Consider the following 27,152-nt stretch of genomic DNA (forward strand, 5'->3'; position numbering starts at 1 on the left):
TAGAAATGTAATATTAAACCAGGTCTGAGTGAATATGACCTGCAACAGACTGGCATCCAATCCACAGTGATGATGGGGTAGGCAATAGTTTCTTGCAATGCTGAACTGTATAAGCACACTAGAAAATGACTGGATGGAGTAATGATTTCTTCAAGTAGGCCTAGTACTGCCACGTGTACAGAGTGCAGTGAAATTCTTGTTTGCACATTCAACTAACATTCTGATTCTTGATAAACATGAATATATTAAAATACAGAAGTTCATTATATTTAAAAGAAAGCACAAATATGCGTAACTGATGTACTCCTCATCCCTATTTCCACACAACTTGTTCAGTGAAATGGAACCAGAATCATTGTTTTGGCACATTAGTAAGAACACAAGTTAATCAAAATTTCATATATATTATTTGGCATTGTTAATCTCCAATTTTAAACCGTAAAAAACACCCATCCCTGACAACACTGTGATTTCAAGAACAGATTCCAGGATCAGGGATGCTATCCTCTGGAGTCTTGCCAGAATGATGCTTACTAAACAGGAAAAGTGCCGCAAATACAGATGCTGAGCTCCCCCTAGAGAATCCTGTTAATGATGCACAACAAAATCTCACATCCAAGCTGAAGTCAAGGCCAGCAAGGCCTGTTTGCCCCTCAAAGTGTTTAGCAAGGACAGGAGCTGGGCATCCCATTAGACACCACTTAGACATAAAGGAAAAAGGCAAAAAAAAACGTTGCTTGGTCTACATTTAAATGTTGAGAAAATCCATACTCTGTAACAAGCAGTTTGTAAACTTGACAACTTTATTAGCTTTACTGCTTTTCAAATCTGTTTCACTCCCAGACTACCACTAAGCTCCACAGTGGATAAGGAGTATTAGCAAAGGCCATAATTTATAAGCATGTGGACCGGTGTTCAAACAACCACCACTGGTGTAATACTCTGCTTTATATTTATATTTTTGCCTGTACATAACTTTAGTTATAATTATTATTCTTCATGTATGCTTGCCTGAAGCCTTTATCCAAGGCAACTTACAAGATCTGCAGTTACTGCACTTGTACTGTCATTACATTAAGACCTCTAAGCCTGTGCGCATGGAACATGATTATGAAAAATAAATGTAATTGATTAACACATTTATTTGTTTTGTATTTCCTTACAGTTGAGACACAGGTAAGTTGAGTGACTTACTTAGGGTCACACAAGGCTTCACTGGTGGGAAGTGAACCAACAAATTTGAGTTTTGAAGTTCAGCAACTCACCTAAAATCACTCAGTTTACCGATGAATGTTAGATGGGGTGAGTGAGCATGCAGCAGTGGAGGAGAGACTGACAAACCACCAAGGCCTGGCATCTGATATTCCTAGTATAGGCTTTCGGCCTGATGACCCTGAACTGGACAATGCAGACACAAAAATGGATGGAAGGGTAGTAATCGTGTCTCTGACAGTCTGTTTGATACTAAGGACCACATAATAAATTGAAGAGAGCTTTACAACAGTCAATTATTGTGGATGGTTAGCACTGCACATTCATCAACACATATTTGAAATGCAAGTACAGTGGAACCTCGGTTTGCGAGCATAATTTGTTCCGGAAATGTGCTCTCAGTCCAAAGCACTCGTATATCAAAGTGAATTTCCCCAAAAGAAATAATGGAAACTCTAGATGATTCATTTCACAACCCAAAACTATTCATATAAAAATGATTAATACAAAATATAAAGTAAAAACACATAAAACAAATTAACCTGCACTTTACCTTTGAAAAGAATCATGGCTGGTGTGAGTGAGTTTCTAAACTCTTGTGGGATTCCACCCAACGGGACGACACAAAGAAGAGCGTCCCAAAGCAATCGCAGTCTCCCAGCGCTGTAGCAGTTCGCCATTAAAGCAAATCCGAACAGATCGCGGACATGCTATAAGCGCCTGCCGTCGATGGGTGATACAAGGAACATTATAAATGCGCAGGGCACAGTATCACTATTACTGCCTGACTGCTGTGTCTCTGTATAGGAGAGTGGCAGATCCCGCTACAATAAATAACCGCGCTGTTGCTGTTTCAAGCTGAATGAAGCTGGTGTTGCTAAAGTACTGAGACTCAGCTTTGGGGTGCAAGACGGGGACTCGCACGTCACAGCGCGCGCGCGCACACACATACATTCACAATGCTGTAGTAAACAGTATACGCTCGTATGGATGTTGACTATATGCATGAGGCATGCCGATTTAGACGGAGAATAGGAGACGATTGCCCACAATCCCGCAGCGAGAGAGAGAGAGAGAGAGAAGAACCATCAGCTCAGTTGTGATTGCATGACGCTCAGCAGACAAAGCGTATACATACTACTTGTATTGCAAGACCTTGCTCGTTTATCAAGTTAAAATTTATTAAAAATTTTAGCTCGTCTTGCACAACACTCACAAACCAAGTTACTCACAAACCGAGGTTCCACTGTACATACTTTGTCTAAAATGTCTGCAAGTTAAGGCGTACAAATACTGTTTTAAACCTAACATCACCATGTATGCGTACAGTGTTCACAGTGAATGACACTACATAAAGAGGGATAAGGATTACCTATGGTTATAATTTAGGAAATGTGTGTAAATGCACATCAAGATATTGCTCACTTGCTTTAATGTGGGTAGTGACATCCTTTACATGCTCTATAACTCTGTGATGGCCAGTGCAATTTTCAACAATGTGGTGTGCTGGGCCAGTAATCTCACTTCCACTGGGGCCCACCAAATTAACCAGCTGATTATTAAGGGAGGCTCAATTATGAGGCGCACTCTGGACCGGCCGAAGGTAGTATAGGAGAGGAAGAATGAAAATAAAACTGATGGCCATCATAAACAATCCTATACATCCTCTCTCTGATATACTAGTATTGAGGACTTTTAGACAATAATTATTCAAGAGAAGTGTGTCAAGAAACTTTACAGAGGCTCCTTTATACTTAAAACTATATGCCTTTATAATGCATCAGTGTGACTGCTCTCTATGTTGTAAGTTTTTAAATTTATTTTAGCAGTTCTAATATTTTAGGGTGGTAGTTTGATATGATTTTTCCTGAGCTTTTGTAAAAGAAAATAAATAAAGACAAGACAAATAAAGCACTAACTACTTAATTCTCTTTCTGTCTTTCCATCTATAAAACACAATCTCTGTTTTGAGTGTACAGCTTTGTTTTTTAGGCCACAGACAATGTTTGGCACAGAGATTATTCTCAGTTACAAGTTAGATTTCCGATGTACAGCTTTTGGCCAAGGGGCAACCTGGGGTCAGAGCAAGTGGCTAGAAATACTTATAGGTGATTTCTAGTAACACAGACATAACATCACAAAGGTTGTGGCGATTAGCACACTCGCTTTTCAACCACGAAGTTCATGTCTGATTTGCACTGATTAGTAGCGATCTGCTGATGATCTAAATCTTCCAATTTTCACTAAAAAAATATGACTTGATCAGTGATCGGTAAATTGGAAGATCACAAAAAAATTTTTTTATGCCCTGCTTTTCTAAGCTTTATTGTAATTTAGTTGCAGTGTTCCTTTATGCATGGTATTATGGTAGTTGAGCCAGAACACATCTTTTTGTGAACAACAAACAGGACGGCTTAATTTACCAGAGACTGTAATGTGAGCTATTATGTTAACCCTTAATGTGCCACATACTTGGGGGTTAATGCACCCCTGGATGCCAAACACTTTTTTTGCTGCACTTTTTAAGTAAGCATCACAATTCACAAAAAAAAGTGAAATTTTACTGGAACACATTTTTTTTCATGCAAAGAGCATGACTATTAAAAAAAACTACTGGAACAATATATACAAGGTGCAACTGACACCACTGATGAAATTCAGTAAATCACGAGTCAACTGCGCTTGAACTGGCTGCACGGAAGCACACAGAGGCCAAAGCTGATGCTTGCAGGCTAGTCTAGTGCAGTGGCTGATTCCCAGGGACAGTGAGGCTGCAGTGCTGCAGGGGGTGACAGTGGTTATGAGCTGGCTGCTCAACGAATTGCACTGGGAACCAACTTTAGCCAGTTCCAGCGTTTTAGGGGTTAATGAAAGTGCAGTAATAAACTCAGAAAAATTAATCAGAGAAGTTGTCCTGTGCAATTAGACAAACAGCAAGAAAAGCTACTTTAATGAATTCAGACCTTTTTATTTTGTCCTTTAAATTAAAATGGACACCGAGTTTGGACAGTGAGCTTGTATTATGTGTAGCACCTTACATTTTAACTGGAAAAAGATAAACAAAATAATATTAAACTGCTGCTGCTTTTTTATTCTTAAAAATTTATACTGTGTTTATTATGTGTTGCGGTGTGCCATATAGTGTAGGTTTTGGTTAGAAACAAGTACTACAAAATTAAAATGGTAATCCATATTTATGATTACACCTCAAGAATTATGAAGGTGTAACTGAAACAATGAAGCCAAAAACACATCTTTGTAAATACTTCAAAAGTATATTTTAACAGTAAAACAGCTGGTGTGTAATTAATGATTAAAAATACTAAAACCCCACAAGTGCAGTTATTTTTATATTTAAGCAGTGTTCAATTGCCAATATCAATTAATTGACTGTGTGAAATAAAATACACACGCGGACATTATATATATCACCTAAACCTGCCTGTATCTACAGTCAGAGGAATAATAAAGAAGTGTAAAACAACAGGAACAGTGACAAACAAGGCTGGATGAGGACCCAAGTTTATCTTGCCACCACGCACAGAGAGGAGAATGGTAAGAGAAGTAAAAAATTCTCCAAAGCTCACTGTTAGAGAACTGCACCAAAGAGTGGCATCTTGGGGTCACAAAGTCTCCACGACAACCATAAGACGTCATCTCCATGGCAACAAGCTGTTTAGGAGACATGCAAGGAAAAAGCTTTTTCTCACCTACAATCACAAACGTAAACGCCTGGAGTTTGCTAAGCGGTACTGGGGCTTCAACTGGGACCATGTGCATTGGTCAGATGAGACTAAAATTGAGCTTTTAGGCAACAAACATTCTAAATGGGTCTGGAGTGAACCCAAGAATGAGAATGTGGAAAGCACCTCATGCCCACTGTAAAGTATGGTGGAGGATCTGTGATGCTGTTTCTCTTCTAAAGGCCCTGGGAACCTTGTTATGGCGCATGGCATCATGAACTCCTTGGAATACCAGGACATTTTAAATCAAAATCTGGTGGCCTCTTCCAGAAAGTTGAAGGTGGGTCGTAATTGGGTCTTCCAGCAGGATAACAACCCTAAACATATGGCAAAATCTACACAAAAATGTAAATTAGGGATCAAATGGCCACACCATAACAGACAGGAAAAATGACAAGGAAGAACTGAGAAGATAGAAATGAGAGAGTGAAAAAAAAAGAGATGCACATTTAGGAAAGGGACCAAATATATATATCCTCTAAAGAAGTAAGGAATCTGCACCCATAAAAGTAGATTTGCGAAGGACTGAAAGATGTTTATTTTTGACTGTTATATTATACCTCCCCGAATTAACAAAAAAGTTTGCAAAATCAAAGTCAACTTTATGGAATGACTATAAATGCATTTCTTTAGAGTTATTATCCATTTCTGGTTTGTTAAGACAGTTGTTGCTTCTGCAACTAACTGCCAGTATCTGTATTCTGTGGGATTCTTGATTTAGCTATCTTCTACATTTTCTCTAAGGATTTTTAAAGCATTTTAGATGTTGGCTTTCCCATCTATCATTTTTCTTCCTTATTCTATCCTCTCTCAAAAATCACAGATAAAATATTTCAGTCTGATAGATATCAATAGCTGTTAGATTACAAGATATGGTGGACAAGAAACTCACATGCATGTCTCTTAGTGGGAAGGCTAAATAAAGCATGGGTTAAAGCATATGGAATTATTTCTGGAAACAGTAGCTTAAAGGCATCAAATCACAAACATGACTGCAATTAATAGGATTTTGTGTCAAAAATGTAAGTATATGCTACCGGCAAAAATCACATTTGACACTTGACAAATTGCCTAACAGTTTTATTAAAATCTTACATACCTGCACTCTGCCTGCATAAAAAAAACTTTGCAATGTGTAAAATATATTTAAAAAAAACAATCTTTGTTTATTGTTGAGGCTTTGCTAAAATAAATTGAAAGAATCTTTCCTATAGAAATTTGTCTAAGTGATAAGGCAAGCTTACTTGTAGCTTATGGTGATATTTCTCATTGAAAATAAAAAGAGCAAGAGCTTTACAACAGTGTTCATTATGAAAACTCTCTCCTATTCTGCTAGAGCTCTTTTTCAGGTGTGGACAATGACAATGGAAGGCTGAGCACAGCAGACAAAACTTAAAGTAAGAGCCTACAGATCCTCCATGGGAAGGCTCTGATGCCTGTAGGGCAGCCAAATGATATAATGCCTCTAGTGTCTCCAAGAACCAATATACGTCTAAATGGAGGTACCCTGCCTAAATGAACTGTTAGTTTCTCTTAAGGTCTGCTCAGATTGTTTAGTTCCTCACAGGAAGCAACCACTATAGTTAACTGGAGGAGTCTCATTTTGGTTATCTGTGACCACAACCACAGGTGAGGATGTTGATATAGTCCAACTAGTAGATTAGGAGCAGTGTTGTGCAGGGACTTAGTTGTCAGTTCACCAACAGAATGCCTACAATAACATCAACGGTACTGCAGCCACTGCATCAATACACTGGTCTTGTGTGACCCGCTGCCCTCAGTCATGATTAGCACTACAAGATACTTAAACTCACAAGCTCCACAAAATGAATTTTTAAGTAGAAGACAATATCTTTAGCCAAATCACTTGGAATGAACAGCCTGAGTAATGTCCAATCTCCACTTCTTGGGTTATCTTGAAATTTTTATGAGGTTAACAGAATGTTGTTGTTAACACTATGGCCTTTCTGAACTTCTCTTACACCAGGGTCCTTGACTCAGCCACTGTGTCAGCTGCCTCCTTTATGGCTTGCCAATAACAGGTCAATGGTCAGATCTGGAGACCACTTTCCTAGTATTACATATAAGGCCTAATTTCCCTAATTTAATGGTGGCTCGAATTACCAAAATCCTCCATTAGGCTTTAGGATTACCAATAATCAAGCTGATTTTATTTTTGACAGGATGGAATACTTGATGAGCTGAACAGCCTGTTCTCATGACCGTATTTCCAATGATCAAATTTTGCTTATTGCCCAAATCAAAACTACCATGGCCTTCTCAGCAGGGGTCTGCTGGAATCTGAGAATACCAACCCTTATTAAAACATCAGACTCTGTAATAATAAAAAAAAAAAAAAAAAAAAAAAAAAAAAAAAAAAAAAAAGCCTCTTCAGATTACTGGAGATGTTTCTGGAAGTGAATTGACGATCCGTCTCATTCAGTCATTCATTGGTCAAGAGTCCCATCTTCAATTCAAATGCACAGTATGCAAAGAAGACTTTTCTGTTGACATTTAATGCCGAGTTTTCAGGAAGTAACTGTTAATAATATTTTGGCAAAAAGAGCAAACGCAAACATATTTTGCATGTTTACACCATATGAATGGATAACGGACATGTGGATTATACAATATAAGTTTGTTGTTAAAAATATTTTTCTATGGACGTTTTGAAGATGTTTGTCATTGGACAAAATCAGTCATCATTACTATTCTGTCAAAAATTTTTCTCTTAATTTGCATGAAAAAGAGATTAAAACATTTTCTCTACTGTCTCTACAATGCACATGAGGTAAGCAAAATTTAAGCAAAAGTTTGTTTATGGGTGGAGTATTCGTTTAAGTAAATTGCTTAGTGTCACACAGTGATTATTTAACGAGGGACTGGAAAAACAAATGGTCTGATTCCATATTATTAGTAGTGGTAGTACTGTCAGGCATGCATAGTATCTCTGTCCAATATTAATAAGTCCTGCTGAGATAAGTTACAATGAAAACACAGAAGTTGCCTGGTTGAAATCCCCCTGTAAATATGATATGGCAATACACTAATAAATTATAAAAGTATGGCTCAGCCATTCAGTTACTAATCTGAGTTAGTATATTTTGGAGTGTATGACACTCCAGCATCACCACTGTTTTTCTTTCTGACAATATCATCTTTGACCCTTCCAATACGGTCTTGCTGCAAACTTGTACGGTATTTATACTTCTAGGCAGAAAATAAAGACTTCTACCACAATGGCAGAATGCAAGATGATGCTATCCTCTGAATTTGAAACAAACTCTACAAAACTGCTCCATTCAACCTGAAAACTCCTCGAATCTTCTACTGGACACGTTTAAATTGTATTTCCTATTACTATGGTGACACTGCCAGACCAAAGCACCTGGATGCATACACTTCTATCACTTCACTGCTTTGTGTGTTTCTAAGCAGAAAAGAAAAATCAACATAGATGCTGAAAACACTAAAAGGATACACATAAGAATAATAATTATTAATGCACACACATCTTTTGCCACATCCTATTATATGAAGGTCTGCTGCAAGTCAGAAGAGAGATCTGAACTGGGAACATTGTGATTCAAATTCCAAAACCTTAGCCGTACACAATTATAAACTAAAACTAAACCAAATCCTGCTGCAAAGGTATAGCAGGAAGGCAATACAATTCTGGATTTATTTTTTAATAAATAAATGGTGGTAAGCATTTTTGAGAAACACAACTGGCTGGATGACTTGTCAAAATATACTTTCAAAGGCATCCATCCCTTCCTTTACCAAACTCACTTAATTAAGTTTTAGGGTCAAGGAATGCCACAGCCTATCCCAACTGCATGAGACACAAGGCTGGAATCAACTTCGGTATTTCTTGAAGATATAGAAACATACCTGGGGCCTCATGTATAAACGGTGTGTACGCATAGAAATGTTGCGTAAGAACGTTTCCATGTTCAAATCGCGATGTATAAAACCTACACTTGGCGTAAAGCCACGCACTTTTCCACGGTACCTCATACCCTGTCGTACGCAAGTTCTCTGCTCGGTTTTGCAGACTGGCGGCACCCAGCATCAAAGCAGTGCTACTGTTCCTGTGTGGTTACCCTTTCTTAGATCCATATCCACGACGGCGGCTTTATCAAATACACTGAAATTAACCGCATATCGTTCATAAATTTAATGCATCTGATTGTAATTAACCTGTAACAATATAATGGTCCACAGAATGGTCAAACTATTCTAAATACCGTAGCTGCTTTAGCGTTGTTACTGTCACTGCACCTTCTTCTTCTTCTGTCAGCTGCTCCCGTTAGGAGTTGCCACAGCGGATCATCTTTTTCCATATTACTCTCACTGCACCACTTGGAGTATTTATATCACTGTATCTGAGTGTGAATCACAGATCTACAGCGATCGGAAAGTGAATTATTGGTATACAGCATCAAGCACTAGCTGCCTCAGCCATTCGCTACTTGAACTGCTCTCATCCGACCAACGCTTCACAGCCTTTCCTGTTCGGACCTCGCAGTTCACAAACAGTTTCATCCCAAGAACTATACACGCACTTGATCAGTCCATCAAGTGCTCCTCGTACAACTGTTTGTACTTGCAAGATACCGTGAGGTAATTGTACTTATGATAAAGTTATAATATTGCACAACCTGAGCCACTTTATAAAGCACATATTTAAATATGATGACGATATCATTTTTAAGATGAAATTCAGCAAAATATGTTGATTATATTATACAGATAAAACTTTAACTACTTTAAGCGCTAGCGAGCTTGAGCTTCATTCACAGTTTGGTCCTGCCTCGTGCTGTTTTTATGCTGTGGTTGGCGCAACACTGGAAGGATAGATGGATAGAATAATTAAACATTACGAAGATATTTCGATGTTCCTTAAAAGTTTTGAAGAATCGGCGTTCTAAGCTTACAGATTTCTTAATGTCTATTATAGCGATTGGGTATTTGGAGAAAGAAAAGTAAGGACAGGAATTGGGGGTTAGTACGTTTGAAAAAGACAGTACTTCTGTAATAAAGCATTTCACTGAAGGTCGCGCATGGCGCAGCAAGCATCTTGCTGTAAGACATGAACTATCACTGCGCCACCGTGTTCCCATGTTTAATAACATGCTTTAACTCATATCATCATGAAAATGATATCACGTATACTTCTCAGTATTTTAATTAATCAAAGAGCTGTAATATTACGAACGTAATGGATTCTGTGTCCTGTCGGAGGAACAGCACGTAGTGTTTCGGGCACGTAGAGCACATATAAGATCAAATACAAAACAAAGCATTTAACATGCTACTTTAGTTACGATGGGATTTGAGAAACTAGTAAATTAAACCATTTTAAGATGAAGTTTATGATGTTCTACTTTAATGACAAAATAAACTACGTGATTAAAGTGGAAATTTCGAGATTAAAGTTGACATTTCGTGCTTTTTTCACACTGTGTGCCTTTTTTTCCTCTGTACCCTAATAAGCTTTCATATGACACTCAGATGGTGGGCTACGAGTCGCCTTTTCACGCCGACTCTGATATGTGACAACTTTTTTATTTCGGGCACTGTGCGACTTTGTGAACTTGAGCTTTCGAGTTTCTCTGACACGCTATGACAATCGATCAACTTCCTTTTGTTGCTTATATAACTGTTTAAACCAACAAATAGTACGTTTTTCTTTGTCTCCATTTGGTATTCGCTGAAATTCTTCTATTTTTCCTTGTACTTTTGCCATTGCCTTTTCACAGAACGCTGTGCTTAAGTGCTATTTATATTGATTTGCATATTCAAAGAGGCGTAATTCTGGGAGGAGTTGGGGCAGGACAGCAGGCGCGTGCACGTGCGTTTATTTCCACGCTGAGCGGGATTTATGTAGCGGAAGAATGTGGAAGTTGGCGAACGCACAGATTCCTGCATCTGGATTTTTCTGTGCGTAAGCACATTTCAGCTTTTGTGCTTACGTCATGTTATAGTGCGAATTCTACGCACGGCATTATGCATGAGGCCCCTGGTCCATTTGACATTAAGATTAAAAATCTCCTTCACACACTTTATGACATAAAGGTGGGATAAGACTGTTAGCGAGCTGCATTGTATATAAGAAAGTACTAAATAGTGGGGCTTTGAGTAGAATGGGACCTATCACGGCCATGCTTCTCAATTTCAGATTTATGAACTAAACTGTTTAAACTTTCAGAACACAACTGTTCAGGTTAGAAGTCTTAATTAAAACTGCAGCAAGTCTATTTTGCACTTCTAGAAAAAAGCATTTCCAATACTTATTGAGCATGCAAAGGCGCAATGCATTTGTCATTTGAGTTTCGCCTTTGTATGAAGACATCAATGCTTTTCAGTGGTTAATTATTTCACCCAGTATGCTAAAATACAAGGTAAGCAGGAATTAAAAGCACAAAAACACTTTTGTTAAGCTTTGTCTCTGCCAGTTCACTATTAATTAAGCAGATAAAGAACACATCAAGAGCCTGCCAATTGTAAAACATGACCCCGGGGTTAGAGGAATCCTTCTAAACTTCAATTCTAGGCTTTAAAAATTTACTTTTGTAAAAATGGAGTACTTCAATAGTCTTACTTAAATGCCTCATATTCATGAATAAAATGTGAGGTAAAACACCACACTTTGAAATATATAAATACACACACACACAGAGTATACATGTACATATACTTTAAATAGCTCTTATGTGAGCTTATGAACAGCCTCAGCCTTCTGCAATCCAATCGCTGCTCCAGTTAGGCAACTTCCTTGGTAAAACTTCTTTTTTTTTCCCATGGGCGTCATGCAACGTTACAATGGCATTTAAAACAGGATTATCTGATGGAAAATGGGCTTCCTGTATGTGCCGTTTCCTTTTGGTGGAAGATACTGAATCTGGAGTATCAGATAAATAAGCACAAAATGTGAGGAGCAACTTGTGAAGAGTTAACTATTTAATTTGAGTGCTTGCATCAGAATGTGACATCCTTTATTCTGAGAAGTGCTACACAGGACTTGGTTCTTCCACGTTTCACATCCTCACATGGAGATCCTGGAAATTAAATTAAGGGAGTCAGAAGCAAATGCTTATCCAGTTTTGCTCAAAAGAATTTCTCTTTAGCTGTGTGGTGATATAAAACAGAGAGAAACAAGACCCTGAGCAGTTCCCCATTAGTGACAAAGGGGCTAGCCAGTAATTGGTTTTTGGATCACTTTCATTTGTACTTTGAAGGTATTTATAACCAACAACAATGTTCTTGATGGACATTTAAATATTCACTTATTCATCTTCCAACTTCTTTGTCCAGTTCAGAATTGCCATGATTCATTCATTCATTCATTTCTCAACTTGCTTGCCCGGTTCAGCACTTATTTCATCCATGAGTTGGACAAATATAATCCATTTTCCAAGTCACAGGAAGCCTGGCAGCATCAAGCTGGAGCAGTTTATGTGAAGTCCTGCTCAAAGACACACTCATGCTTGCTCAAACCAGTTTTGAAACAACCAAACTAACACACACATTCTTGTGAGTGTCAGAAGAAAGCACATTCAGACATTAGTAGAGCGTGTAAATTCAAAACAGTGGCTGCTTGAATTCAAATATAGTAACTTATCGCTGACTAACTTCTGGGTAATTCTCTGTTTATTTCAGTTCAGTCTTATTTAGTGCAATTCTTTGTAGACAGGACAGGATGCTACACACATTTACAAATTCAGACTTACTATCAATATAACAAAACAAGAATAAACAAAAAGGTCTTGCAGTTTCATTTGAATGCAAGGCATGAAATCAAGATAAATCATGTCCTTTATTTAATCTTAATAAAAACAATATATAAATGACAAACAATGGAAAAAAAAAATCAGGCAAATAACGTAAAAACCAATACTATTTGCCTGCATGCACCTTTTAAGTAAATCCCTGTTGTTTGAATCAAGCAGTACATTTGTGTGAAGAGATCTCTACACTCATTTATACGTCTGTATTTTACTATTTTAGTCCAGCCTTCTTTGCGGCAGGGTTCAAGCTCGCTCAGACAAAGCTCTTGTGTGCAAGTCCACTGACTTTTTTACACAACTAAGGTGCAGGCTTTGATTGGACAATTCCAAAACATTGACTTTCCTTTATTAAAACACTTTTTGGTTGAGTTTACTCTATCCCTTTGATTGTTCTGATGATGGAAAGAGAAGACAGAACAGACAGCGGCAGCTCTTGTTTATTTTCTCTTAACCAGAATTCCTTTCCTTTAGAAGAGAGACGGCCACAGAACATGAAACTGCCACCAACATGTTTGAAAGCAGGTACTGTGTTCTTTGGGTGACGAGATGAGCCGTCTTTATCCCTAAGTCAAAAACATTCCACTTTGGTATCATCAAAATAAAAGATTTCCTGCAAGGTTCTGGGAAACTGAAGGTGTCTTTTGTAAAATGTACACAAACTTGCCTGTACTGTTTTTGAGATAAATGGCTCCTATCTTGCCATCCTACCCTAACAGCTCAGACGTGAGGGCAATCCAAACAACTCCTGTAATATACAGTACAGGGAGAAGCCAGTTACTGCTACAAATTCCTGAAGCTCCTTTCCAGTTGCTATTTGCCTTCTGAATGAACCTTCAGTTTTCTTTACTGGCAATCAATTATGGAAGGAATGTTCTGATCTTTGCAATGTCCCAGTAGTGCCATATTACCTCCAGTTTTCAATGATGGTCTTCACAGTGTTTTTTCACACTGTTCCATGATATGTAATGGCTTTGAAATTCTTTTGCTCGCTGCCTCTTGATCTGTACCATTTCAACAATAAAATCCTGTTGTGTTTTGCTATCTCCTTGGGGATCATAGTTATCTCTACACTATGGAACAAAGAAAGCTTCAGGGAAATCCTAGAGAAACATCTGACTTCATCAATCAGAATCATTCAATTGGTAACAGGGCCAACGACCTTTGGACATGATTCAGAATGTGATTGGTACATCTAAACATGAGCACAATCCCAATTTGAAAAGGAGAGAATACCTACACAACCAACGCAATTGAAACATTTAATTACTCTTCCTAGGATTAATCCATTTGTTTTTCATACAAACCAGGGGGCTTTGCCCCCTGCTTGCTTCGCTCACCAACCTCCCGGCCTGCACAACACACCAGCAACTTCACATCTCTGCCGCTCATGTATGTGGATTTCACTTTCACCAAACAACAAAACTTTTAATTCTCATGGATAGGTATCTTCATTGAGAAGAAACATTACTATTCCCTGATGGCAACACGAATTAGATGATCTACAAGTCTCCAAGTTAAAGTTAAAATCCGAACAATATATTCAATCTCTTTTCGCTGTTGCATTATTTCACCGAGTAATGATTTCCATTTGTTTGTGCTAATGTAATCTTCACTAACATTTCTTTGAGACGTTCAAAATTTTAAATTCTTTCATTACCTCTAACCTGCTCTGCAAGTGTATCGCGCCAACATTTTGGAACCTCTTTACGACATTCTACTTGGTCTACATTCTACTCTTTGTCTTTTATTTCTGGGTGTGGTTAAATCTCTTGGCACAAAGTGTCATCTCGTGGGACTTGAAAGTGTTTCTCTGAGAAAGTCACATTTCTTCCCAGGATTTTTTTATGCAATAGGGAGGTATAGCTGGCTTATTATATTTGAAGAATGTGTAACATTGTTTTCCTTGATTTGTGTTTATACATCAAAAAAAAAAGCTGAAATTTCAATAATGGTCTGCATGTATTTAAAAAATCTGTACTGTACTATCATAGACGAGGGATTGGTCAGTCTCTTCTGGGAATGACATTAAGGTAACATGTTAAATATTTCTGCCCACAGACAACAGGAAACCCCATGATGCTGCAAAAGCCCCACTTCTGCTTTCACCCCTTTCTAACAATTCTTAATATAACCAAATGCTCTTTAAAGAATTAAAAACTAAAGGCAAATCAAGGAAAAACTGGCAACAGCCTGGCTTAAAATCAAGCTATATCCACACTTCTATGTACAAAAACGAACACTGCCCACACTAGTGTTTTCATATTGCTTATGAAAGTATCTCTGTCCACACTAAAACAACCACAAATGCACATGACATAGACATTCGCCTACACTGAGCATGCATGCATCGGCAAAAAAATCCTTGAAGTGCAAGTAACGATGGCAGCTTTGGGTTCTGCAACACTGTAGCGCTTGGTAAATTATTTTCCGTTTGCACATGCATGCAGCATTCAAACTGTACAAAAGGCAATTTAGATGCATAGAGGTAAGCAGCACAACAGGCACCATGGAAGGCAAGCAAGTCTTGTACTGCCACCAAAGCTGTCACTGTCAGAAAGAGAAAGGACCAGGACGAGGATGAAGAAAGCACTTGTTTGGGAAAACAGGCACGAGTCAGAAACAAGAAAGACAGATCTGAAAGATACACCGAACACAAAAGAAGAACCAAGGATCATAAGCGAAAGGAGCGCAAAGTCATAAAAAGAAAAATTCAAGTGCGCAGCAAAATACAGAACGTGTCTTATTTTTTAGAAATTCTGACAATCCTTTGGATATACAAGGTGATTTAAATTCTGTCATAATTAGAGATGTCAGAGCGGAGCAACTGCTGGTAAACACCCTCAAGTAATCTATGATTGCATCTAGACAACGAGAGGTCAAAACAGCATCACGGCAAAGTGGCGAATAATATCTTATATTAATGAATTATACAACTTTATGACAGGTCTATTTTGGTGTCTGACTCTGAGAAGTCCTGGTCTGATTGGTCAGATTTGGAGTCCTACTTGGGATTTTTGTACTTCACTGTGACAGATATCACAACAATTAGCTGTGAAGGTCGTATGGCAAATAACACTCATAAACAAAGCTTGCTGCAAAGAAGACAGCAGGCAAAAGCTCTGGTTGATGTAAATTTTAAAGAAAATGCTTGTCTGGGTGATTTTGATCAATGAGTTGCCCACACTGCACTCTACTGAAGTAAGAACCTGTCTTATTACACTGTCTAAATGTTGGGTCACAGGTTAACATACTGGCTGGGTGACAGAAAGAGCAAATGAAACATCACCTAGGACATTTCTGCATTCTGGGTGCAAAGTAGTGGATGACAAAAAGCTGCGCAAACGAAACAGAGCAGCCGATTATTTTGTTCTAGGTATTTGACATGACTGCTGCTTGGAAGCTGCAAAATGATTTGTTGCTTCAAGTTTATTAAATTATGTTTTGTTAACATTTGCTTTGCTTCTTTTGCTACTTTGTTGAAGTCATATTCATTTCCCATTACTAACAGAAATGCAACACTCCTCTAGGCACACAACCTTAGGAAAAACGCTGATTGTGAGCAGAGTGGGTAATCAAAATGCATTTGTAAATCATTAGTACAATGTCTTAATGCAGAAATATGCATAACAATGTAATGGAAATGGCAAAATCAATCTATTCATTAACACTAGTGCCATAGTTGTGAAAAATTCATCAAGACAAGGCAAGTACAGGCGGAGAGAGTTTTAAATTAAGGACAAACAATTTTTGACAGTGAGGTGCAGTTCCTTATGCTTTATTTTCTTTCTTGAACTTATCAGTGAGTGTTATATCTACCGGTAATTTAATTTAATTCTCTTACTGTTAAGTAAGGCTGATGGGTAATTATTCAATTTTTTCATTATTGCATTAGCAAAATGTCAGAAAGCAAAGAAGACTTTAAGATAATGTTAAGACACAAATTATGTGGTGATCACAGCTCAAATATAAACTGTCCATTCTGAGATGGTGTGTAGAAGCCAGCAGATATCTGCTTTACTTTATTTACAACATGCTGAACCACTCAAAAAAAACTGCTTAGTTTTGTACAGATTATAAAAAGTGAAACTGCAGTACGCAGAAAAATTCAGATTCTGGCCTTAACTCAAACGGCTTTTTGTGGTAGTCGGCGAGACTATGAAGCCAGTCCTGTGTTGCGTACATCCTTCTCAAGACAAGCCATTCACAAACACCTGCCCGGAAGCCACCGGGTGCATTTCTTTAGCTTAATCAATTTTATTTTTAGTGCCAATTCAGAAATACCCAATAGGGTTCGTCAACTTTTTAATAGTATTAAACTATTGCTATTTTCTTTACGTAGAGGGATGAATTAGATTTCTCAGTCTTATTAAAATTTTCCCCGTCTAATTTATTTTTTAAGAGTTTTATCAAATATAGAGATCTTTGTTAACGTGCACCCAGGTAGAAACAACTCAGCATCATGCCTGCTCTTTAACATTCAAAAACATTTAATAAATGGAAGACATGAGTGAAATTTTCAATGTTTGTACACAGCAATGAACAACACAGTGGCACAGAGCGTAGCACCAGATGATTCGTTCTAGAAAACAACTTTATGCTAAGGAATGTACTCTTGTCTAAAACACTTGATATTTTAGGTGGAAAAAAAGGACAGTACTATATTCTCTAAACAATTTTTTTTCTTTTTATCAGGCAATCCTAAGTTGTTACCAAACTTTTCTAAACCAAAAGCACCAGAGGAAAACAAATTCAAAGTCAAAAATGAAAATCTATGAAATTTACCAGGCTTCTAACTAGATACTTTGAGTTTTCTGTACAGTGTTTGTTACAAGTTGTGGCCACATTCAGGCACGTTTATTTGGGACTTTGAACTCCTGTTACTGCAGTTGCTAAAATTTCCAGTTTGACTTGTTGTAGCAAGAAGGTTATTAGTGCCAATGTAATTTATGAAAGTTATTTCAAAGATTTGTAATTCAGCTGAGAGACAGAGACTGTTGGAAAGATGGACAAATGACAGCTGTAAGTCAGGGAGATGGGCAGAAAACTTGAAGGACACACAAGCAGGTTATTTTAAAAAGTGCTGATGTCTGCTTGACCGATATGGTTAAAAACCCCAGAGTCTGTGATCAATGATGAGGACAGCTGAAGGTATTAATAATCTGCCAGTTCTTCTGTTAGTTGCCCAAATCTGACATGAATTTTATGAATATGTAATTATGTGAGTGTTTATAATGACGAGGATCCAGCACGACGTCAGAAGCATCTCCCTATGCCGTCAACATTCTTTGCTGGATGGGATGTGTCAGCATTCTCCCACTTGGCTGTGATGTCCCTTTGCTTCTCTCTGGCCTGAATATGTATGGATACAGAATTATGCATTATATTCTGGGAATGAATGTTATCTTTTAAACCAAGTTAAATACATATACAGTGCATCCGGAAAGTATTCACAGCACATCACTTTTTCCACATTTTGTTATGTTACAGCCTTATTCCATCCATCCATCCATTTTCCAACTCGCTGAATCCGAACACAGGGTCACGGGGGTCTGCTGGAGCCAATCCCAGCCAACACAGGGCACAAGGCAGGAAACAATCCTGGGCAGGGTGCCAACCCACCACAGGACACACACAAACACACCCACACACCAAGCACACAGCCTTATTCCAAAATGGATTAAATTCATTTTTTTTCCTCAGAATTCTACACACAACACCCCATAATGACAACGTGAAAAAAGTTTACTTGAGGTTTTTGCAAATTTATTAAAAATAAAAAACCTGAGAAATCCCATGTACATAAGTATTCACAGCCTTTGCTCAATACTTTGTCGATGCACCTTTGGCAGCAATTACAGCCTCAAGTCTTGTTGAATATGATGCCACAAGCTTGGCACACCTATCCTTGGCCAGTTTCGCCCATTCCTCTTTGCAGCACCTCTCAAGCTCCATCAGGTTGGATGGGAAGCGTCGGTGCACAGCCATTTTAAGATCTCTCCAGAGATGTTCAATCGGCCACTCAAGGACTTTCACAGAGTTGTCCTGAAGCCACTCCTTTGATATCTTGGCTGTGTGCTAAGGGTCGTTGTCCTGCTGAAAGATGAACCGTCGTCCCAGTCTGAGGTCAAGAGCGCTCTGGAGCAGGTTTTCATCCAGGATGTCTCTGTACATTGCTGTAGTCATCTTTCCCTTTATCCTAACAAGTCTCCCAGTTCCTGCCGCTGAAAAACATCCCCACAGCATGATGCTGCCACCACCATGCTTCACTGTAGGGATGGTATTGGCCTGGTGATGAACGGTGCCTGGTTTCCTCCAAACGTGATGCCTGGCATTCACACCAAAGAGTTCAATCTTTGTCTCATCAGAGCAGAGAATTTTTTTTCTCATGGTCTGAGAGTCCTTCAGGTGCCTTTTGGCAAACTCCAGGTCGGCTGCCATGTGCCTTTTACTAAGGAGTGGCTTCCGTCTGGCCACTCTACCATACAGGCCTGATTGGTGGATTGCTGCAGAGATGGTTGTCCTTCTGGAAGGTTCTCCTCTCTCCAAAGAGGACCTCTGGAGCTCTGACAGAGTGACCATCGGGTTCTTGGTCACCTCCCTGACTAAGGCCCTTCTCCCCTGATCGCTCAATTTAGATGGCCGGCCAGCTCTAGGAAGAGTCCTGGTGGTTTTGAACTTCTTCCACTTACGGATGATGGAGGCCACTGTGCTCATTGGGACCTTCAAAGCAGCAGAAATTTTTCTGTAACTTTCCCCAGATTTGTGCCTCGAGACAATCCTGTCTCAGAGGTCTACAGACATCTCCTTTGACTTCATGCTTGGTTTGTGCTCTGACATGAACTGTCAACTGTGGGACCTTATATAGACAGGTGTGTGCCTTTCCAAATCATGTCCAACCAACTAAATTTACCACAGGTGGACTCCAATGAAGCTGCAGAAACATCTCAAGGATGATCAGGGGAAACAGGATGCACCTGAACTCAATTTTGAGCTTCATGGCAAAGGCTGTGAATACTTATGTACGAGTGCTTTCTCAATTTTCTGATTTTTAATAAATTTGCAAAAATCTCAAGTAAACTTTTTTCACGTTGTCATTATGGGGTGTTGTGTGTAGAATTCTGAGGAAAAAAATGAATTTAATCCATTTTGGAATAAGGCTGTAACCTAACAAAATGTGGAAAAAGTGATGCGCTGTGAATACTTTCCAGATGCACTGTATCTCTTTTTGCACCTTCTTTCTCTCTTGTAATTATTGTCCGCCATGGGTTCTAGTCAGTTCTGCATGAAGAAACACATCCTGGGGAGAAAAAGAGCGCCCCCCTGCTGGATACACTTGTGTGATGCAAACCTCTGACAACTCTAACGCAAGACAAAAACAATGCAAATTTAAACTTAATTAAAAGAGATTCAAAACTATGACACACTGGGAACAACAATACAACTCTCATATTGGTATCTCATCAAGAGTGTTGTAGAGCAGACATTTATAATGCTGTATTGTCCAGCTTAATGCCAAAATCCATTAAAAGGATTGTGAGTTTAATCTAACTCCAGGTTACAGGGTCAATAATAATAGTTGTTGTTCTGAGAAGAAACAGACTAATGTGAACTGGGCATGTGAAATAAAAGGCAGAGGATAATTGGGTGAAGAGATGAACAAAGATGGACGTGTGAGTGAAGCCCAGAGGGAGATTTATGATGGTGATATGATTATAAGTGGCATTGGATGGATGATAAGAACAAAAAATGTTTCCCACCCCAAAAGGATGCCTACGGCCATGACAACTGCCGGAAAAAGATTCAAGGGACAACCAGCTAAACAGTGTAAACCTGAATAATAACCATTACTTAGTGATTATGATCATAAATCACATCTTGGTCATTTGTTTTCTTCCCGTCCTAGAGACTCGATTGTTAGGTTTATTTCCAATTACAACAGGTCCAAATTAAAAAAAAGTACAAAGGACTCTGACTTGGAACTGTGCAGTTTGAGTACAGAATACAAGATTCAAAATAATAAAGAAATTTGTATAATTTTCAGAATTTCAAGAGCGTAGCCATATCCCTTTCATGATCTATCATGGAGTTTTTAGAAATTACAGAATCTTGGTGGAACAGCAAGAAAAAGTTATTTTACCTCTTGTGCTGGAACCTGCTCCATTTTTGCAGCTGGTGTGCCTGGCCGTGCATAAAACTGATTGATGAAAAGGCTCTTGAATTCATATTCCTCAACCAGCCTAAGAGTTTCCTTGAAATCTTCATCTGTTTCACCTGGGAATCCACAGATAATGTCCGTAGCAATGTTGATTCCTGGAACCCTGAAGAAATAAAACAGCCTATTGAGAAGAAATTTAAAGGACAAAAAGCAAAGGCAATAAATACACCATGTGTCCTGGTTTTATCTAAAATGTGAGGACATCTGGGAAAAGTATCCATTATCAAAGAAGTTAAGCAAGTTCACAAAATGGTTCATGATATTATTTACAGTATATTATTATATATTATTTATAAATTATTTCTTTTTATCTGTTCTTTAATGTATGGCGCTTATAATATCCAATTCATTGTATGCGCTATGTAAATGTGAAGCCTGTAAACATCAATGCTGTATGCAACAAGTTAAAGGAACCTTAGGTTCACTGAATATTGCTTTTGATTGGAACCCACCAAAACTTTGTAATGGTACGAGATTAAAGATAAAAGCAATACACTGATATCCAGTTGAAGCTGCCATTTTTACAATATGACCTACTTTATGAAATTATATGTATACACAAATTCACATTATTTCTACTAATTACCTGTTTTAATTGAAAGGAATATATTTTCCAGAAAAAGTGTTTTGTATTGGCCATCAACAAATGCCAAGGTCAGTTACAAGGAAAAGCACAAATTGATCTATGGCAGGCATGTTTTACTCATGGTCCATATCACGCTGTCTGGCCAAAAAAAGTCACCACCTGGATTTAACTAAACAAATAGGTAAGAGCCTTAAATTGAATAAGTACTGCAGTGATTAATATGTTTCAGCTGGCAACAAGTTATTTAACCCTAACTGATGCAGTGAGTAGCTTCTAATTTCTTACCAATCATGTCAGAGGACATACCCTGTGGTCGTGGAAAAGATGTTATACCGTTTCAGAAGGGTCAAATTATTGGCCTGCATCAAGCAAAGAAAACAACTAAGGAGACTGCTGAAACTTTCAAAAATCACGTTAAGAACTGACCAGCGCATTATTAAAAGATAGAAGGTCAATGGTGAGTTTTTTGCACTGTTATTGCTTCCTTTTCTGGCATTGACTTTGCCTTTCCTCCTGTTTACCCGAAATATAGTTTACTGATAGTGTGCCCTGTGGTGGGCTGGCACCCTGCAAAGGACTGGTTCCCTGCCTTGCGCCCTGTGTTGGCTGGGATTGGCTCCAGCAGACCCCCGTGACCCAGTGTTCAGATTCAGCGAGTTGGAAAATGGATGGTAGTGTGCCATTAGAATAGGTAAAAGAATAATGTCCCAAAAAAAAGAACGGCTTCGGGGAAAATTGTTAAACCATAATAATGTGCCAAATTTTTTTTCATAATTTGCCCTTATTTAAACAATCGACATCTACAGTAGAAGTAGTTTTTACAACTGGAAAACGGCTAAATATGACAATTTTATACTATGAAAAAATAAGGAAAGCTTAGATGTTGTGTGACACAGTAAGGACGAAGACAACTGTGCAAGAAAAAGAAGCCAACAGACATTCTTATCCAACTCTTTTCGCACCTGCTTAAAGATTTTCAGGGTTATAAAATCTATCCTGGGCACACCACAGGAACCAACCTTGGACAGAATGCCACTCCATCACTGTGCACAGCTGTGTTTACTGATCCCAGGCCTATTTAAATTAATCAATCATTCTCGCACACACCCAACTTTAGGGGTAGAACTAGAGGCAGGGAGCACCGCACCAAATGTGGCTTCACCCTGGATTGAAGCCCAGGAGATGTGTGGCACTAGCATTAATTGCATCACTGTCTCTCCAAAATACATTAGTTTATGATCATGCTGGAGAGTGGATATGTGGTTCACGCCCAACCCACCTGGAAAGGGGTCTCTCTTTGAACTGCTGTTCCCAAGGTTTCTTCAATTTTTTGGGGAGTTTTGGGGCTGTCAAGAGGCAGGGCCTGTTAAAGCCCATTGCGGCACTTCTTGTGTGATTTTGGGCTATACAAAAATAAATTGTATTGTATTGTGGTGCATGTTGGTTGGACTCTGTGCACATGACAGCACTACTGCTATTACTTACATGCAGCAAAAGATAAAAAAAACTGCACCAAAATACCACAACAACTGGGAGGCACAGCCATGACGAAGCTCCAGCTTTACTCTGATAGATCCAGGCTAGAATCGTTACCATCTCCTTATGACTAGCAGGCACAGAAAATCCAAACTCTAATACTCTTCTGTGGGTCAAACTACAAAACGAAAATCCACTTGCCAATAGCAGAAGCTGAATTGATTCTGTCAAAGGGAGGCGTGAGCCGCAGTGAGCACTGATGTGATTTGGAGCCAAGCTGTGCAGAGGAGCTCAGCCACAATCTCTGCGAGTCAAACAAATGTATCAGTTTTAATTTGTCACAAAATGTTTTTTCTGTTGTTATTTAATAATATCTATCTATGATTTGATTTGACTTCAAATTATAAAGTTAGACATATGTAATATTTATAGTTTAGTTTTATTAAACCCTAGGTGGAACAAGTTGTGTAAATAATTAATGTTCTGTTGGCAGTAAGCAATGATCTGGGAAAAGGCAATAAGAGGAGGACTAATCATTTGAGTCTTCGTATAAACATAATGTGCGGTGTGAAAGTAATCATACTATCTTTAAAATCATTTAAAAATGATATTTTTTGGAACAAAAGGGACTGGAAATTAACCCAATATTAAAAAAAAAAACTCATTAAAATGGAGAAAACTCTGCCTTCTTATTTTCATCTCTACTATTGCTTCCAGATGCTCACTAGTTCAAGTAAAGACAGATAGGAAATCTCCTTATCAAAAAGAACGGACCCTCTGCAGAGTGGTACTTATATCTGAAACTGGCACATGCAGTACAGTATGGCAAAATCATTCAGCACTGGCCATCTGGTTTTGAACGCACTGTACAAACATTTTCGGCATTGGTTATTTATTATAAGTCGGCAGACATGTCTTTAAACTCAGTACTTGCATATAAAGTATCTATCAACACTGGGGCAAGGCCAGAGACTTTTCTGGACAGGGAGCCAATCCATCACAGAGCTTGTGTATGCATTAATCCATACTTCCGCCAATCTGCCTAACATGCATGTATTTGTAGATGTGGGAGGAAGACCGGAATATTGGGATGAAAATGAATATAATCACAAGGAAAATGCGCAAACTCCACACAAGCAATGACCAAGTGTGGAGTTTGAACCCAGAATACTTAATTCATGAAGGAACAATTCTAACCTCTGTGCAACCATGCTGCCCTACATACAGTATATTTAATAAATATAGTGATAGTAGGGGGGTCCTTGTGATAGCGCTCCATTTCCAGAACACCACGATAGAGGCACACAGTTTACCAAGAGGAGTGCCTTCATCAAGCACACTGACTACACTGGGAGATGAACACAAAGTACAAAATAGTTACAAACAACAAATGTGCTGCCTAAATCTTGTTTAACTCCTGTCAATCAGATGGAGTGGCTTTCTGTTTGCTTCATCATCACTAGGCTAGAATTTCCTGCAGCGACTCCTGGACTACGTTCACACTACCAGGTGGAAGTGACAAATCCAATTTTTGCCTTTATGTGACAAATATCTGATGTTTTCAGGACTGTGTGGAGACGAAAATTGGTTCTTTTCAAATCAGATTTGAGTCACTTTCATCTGTGGTTCTAGATCGAATATGTATTCATGGCTATGCAACATGAATGACAACAGTCAGACCGGAATTAACGTGTTTTTGGCCAATACAGGTAGACTGAAACAACAATGGAGGAGAGCTCCTGCTGTGACAACCGTCATGGTCTGACCGTTGCTGCCTCCTTTCATAAACCCACACATCCCTTGGTGCAGCAGCGCCTGCAATAGCTGCAAAAACAGAAAAATCTGTCCATCTTGCTTTTAGTCGCCTAATCACGAACAACTGACTAACTGTTTCCTGTCCTCCAGAGCAAAACATAATGCATACTCTAGCTACCAGTGCATTCATTTTGTCTGTTTTAATACAAAGAGTCATCTCATAAATGAGTTTTTGTTGTTGGTGGCACAGATGACTCATGTAACAATGTGCATGCATACCACTTCAGAGGACAGATGCATTCACATTACAGTTAGATACAGGTCACTGGTACTTATGAATGTGAACAGTCAAGACTGGCAAATCTGATCTGAGCAAAAAATTGGAAATGAGCAATGAGGCCTGTATTGTGAACGTAGTGCTGATGTCTCTTAAATGTCCTGGTCACTTGGGCAGACCCTTAGCACTCCATACTAACTGTAGCGAACAAACAGTGTTGTCACCTCTGACTTTTTTTGCTTGATGTTGCTTCCCCCCCCCCCCCCCCCCCCCCCAATTAAGGAGAGGGTCACATCCCGTGCTCATAGTGGGAATCCCTACCCTTGGCATACTGGGACAGCACTATATGTACACAGCACACATACAGAAGTTAATGCTCCATAGCAGTCCCTGTGTTTACAGACATCTTTCTGTCTTGCCCAGAAGCTTTCTACATGGCTTACTGCTGTCCAGTGCCATCATGGAAGTGCCCTTGTCCTGTGCAATATTTAGATGTGCTACAGGAATAAGGTAACAATTGGGAGGCTGACAGATCCTGAAATCTACATGGTTCCTGAGGAACAATTGACCATGGCAATATTAAGCAATGAAGCCAAGAGGGTGGGTAGGCTTCAAGATGTACAGATGCCACCACTCATTTCATATTTAATATACAGTAAATGTGCTATAGTATAATGTGCATTGTATGCAAAAGTTTAGGCATCTCTGGGCAGATTTCATGTTTGATTGAACCTCAGAGTTAACAGGTATTAATAATCAGTGAGGGGTACAAATTGACACAAGATATTTTTGCACATTTTAATGTACAATTATAGCTTACAGGTGGAATGTAAGTGATTGACAAATTATCAAACTCTGAACTCCGATGCTGAAAGGATAGATGATGGCTGATTGTGTCTAATTGAAGATTCACAAAAGGGACTGTGGAATCCCCCAGTCCCTAAAATCCTTTAAAGCAATCCCACAAGCAGAATCCTTACAAAAATGGACTAGTCATACATAATGTCTCAGTCTTATAGTCTAAGTATCTTCACTGGGTGTTGTGGTGGGACCCCAGCCGGGACGCCCCTGTGATGGAAGGACCGGGGAGAGGGCATATTCAGGGCAATACCTCCCCCGGAACACAAGCGGGGCCACAGGTTTGCGGTGTAGAAGCTCAATCCTGATGGGGCCTGTGGCCACCGCCAGGGGGCGCCTGGACAGTTTCAGAGCCCTAAGTTGCAGAACTTCCGCCACACCTGGAAGTGATCCCAGAAGAGGATCTGGGAACACCTGGAGCACTTCCGGGGGCCCTATAAAAGTGGCACTCCATTCGAGGAATCCGAGTTGGGAGGAGGAAGACGAAGCTGCTGGGAGAGGAGTAGAGGTGGCAGACAGAGAGAGAGCGACAGAGAGAGAAGAAAGGACTGTGGCTGTGCTTCTGTACTGTGCTCTGTAGTGGGGAGCGAAGGGAAAGTGCAGCCCCACTTAAAATAAAACGTGTGTGCTGGACAATAATCGTGTCTGCCTGTCTGTGTCGAGCTGGGCGGCTAATACGACTCCATGGTGGTCCACAGTATAAATATTTCCAAAGCATTCTTTGTCTGGTTACCACATTCACAATTAATAGGCAGATTCCTGATGTCAGCTACACTGGCTGGAGGCATTCACTATTTTGGGAAGTCAGAAAGCAGATATCAAAGTCTGTTAGTTATAAAGATATTCCATCGGAATTCTTTCATTTAAAGTGTGAAGAATGTATTGGAGGACACCGGTGGAAATTAAAGGGAAGTGTTTTCAAGATGGAATTCATGAAGCACTTCTACATGCCGATGGTCATGAAAACCTGGAACAAACCTCAACTCATGTAGCTGAAGTGTAAACCCTGAACACTTACACAAGGTGTCCAGAAGACATTTAGGGACAATTTAGATATTATTTCACAAAATGAGCTCAATGGACTGAATGGTTTCCACTTATTTGTCATATAGTCACGTAAATTAGTATTGTTTTGTAGCATTTTGCAAGCGTTACTCTCTCCTCACTTTCTAACTAAATCATCTTACTCACTTTACTAATTGCCTCAAAGCTGGCCAAATTGTATTTTTTGGGTTAT

The 27,152-nt window shown here is 39.1% G+C and overlaps 1 protein-coding gene across 3 annotated transcripts in view; it reads right to left on the reverse strand.

Moving 5' to 3' along the window:
* cdkal1 (CDK5 regulatory subunit associated protein 1-like 1) overlaps positions 1-27,152 on the reverse strand; it is an 848,634-nt gene that overhangs the window by 269,391 nt on the left and 552,091 nt on the right. For all 3 annotated transcript variants that reach the window (XM_028817287.2, XM_028817286.2, XM_028817284.2), the window contains exon 11: positions 20,886-21,066. In XM_028817287.2, the coding sequence (XP_028673120.2) occupies positions 20,886-21,066 (181 nt within the window). The remainder of the gene's footprint in view (positions 1-20,885; positions 21,067-27,152) is intronic.

Source organism: Erpetoichthys calabaricus, chromosome 13 (genome assembly GCF_900747795.2).
Source record: "Erpetoichthys calabaricus chromosome 13, fErpCal1.3, whole genome shotgun sequence".
Lineage (NCBI taxonomy): Eukaryota > Metazoa > Chordata > Cladistia > Polypteriformes > Polypteridae > Erpetoichthys > Erpetoichthys calabaricus.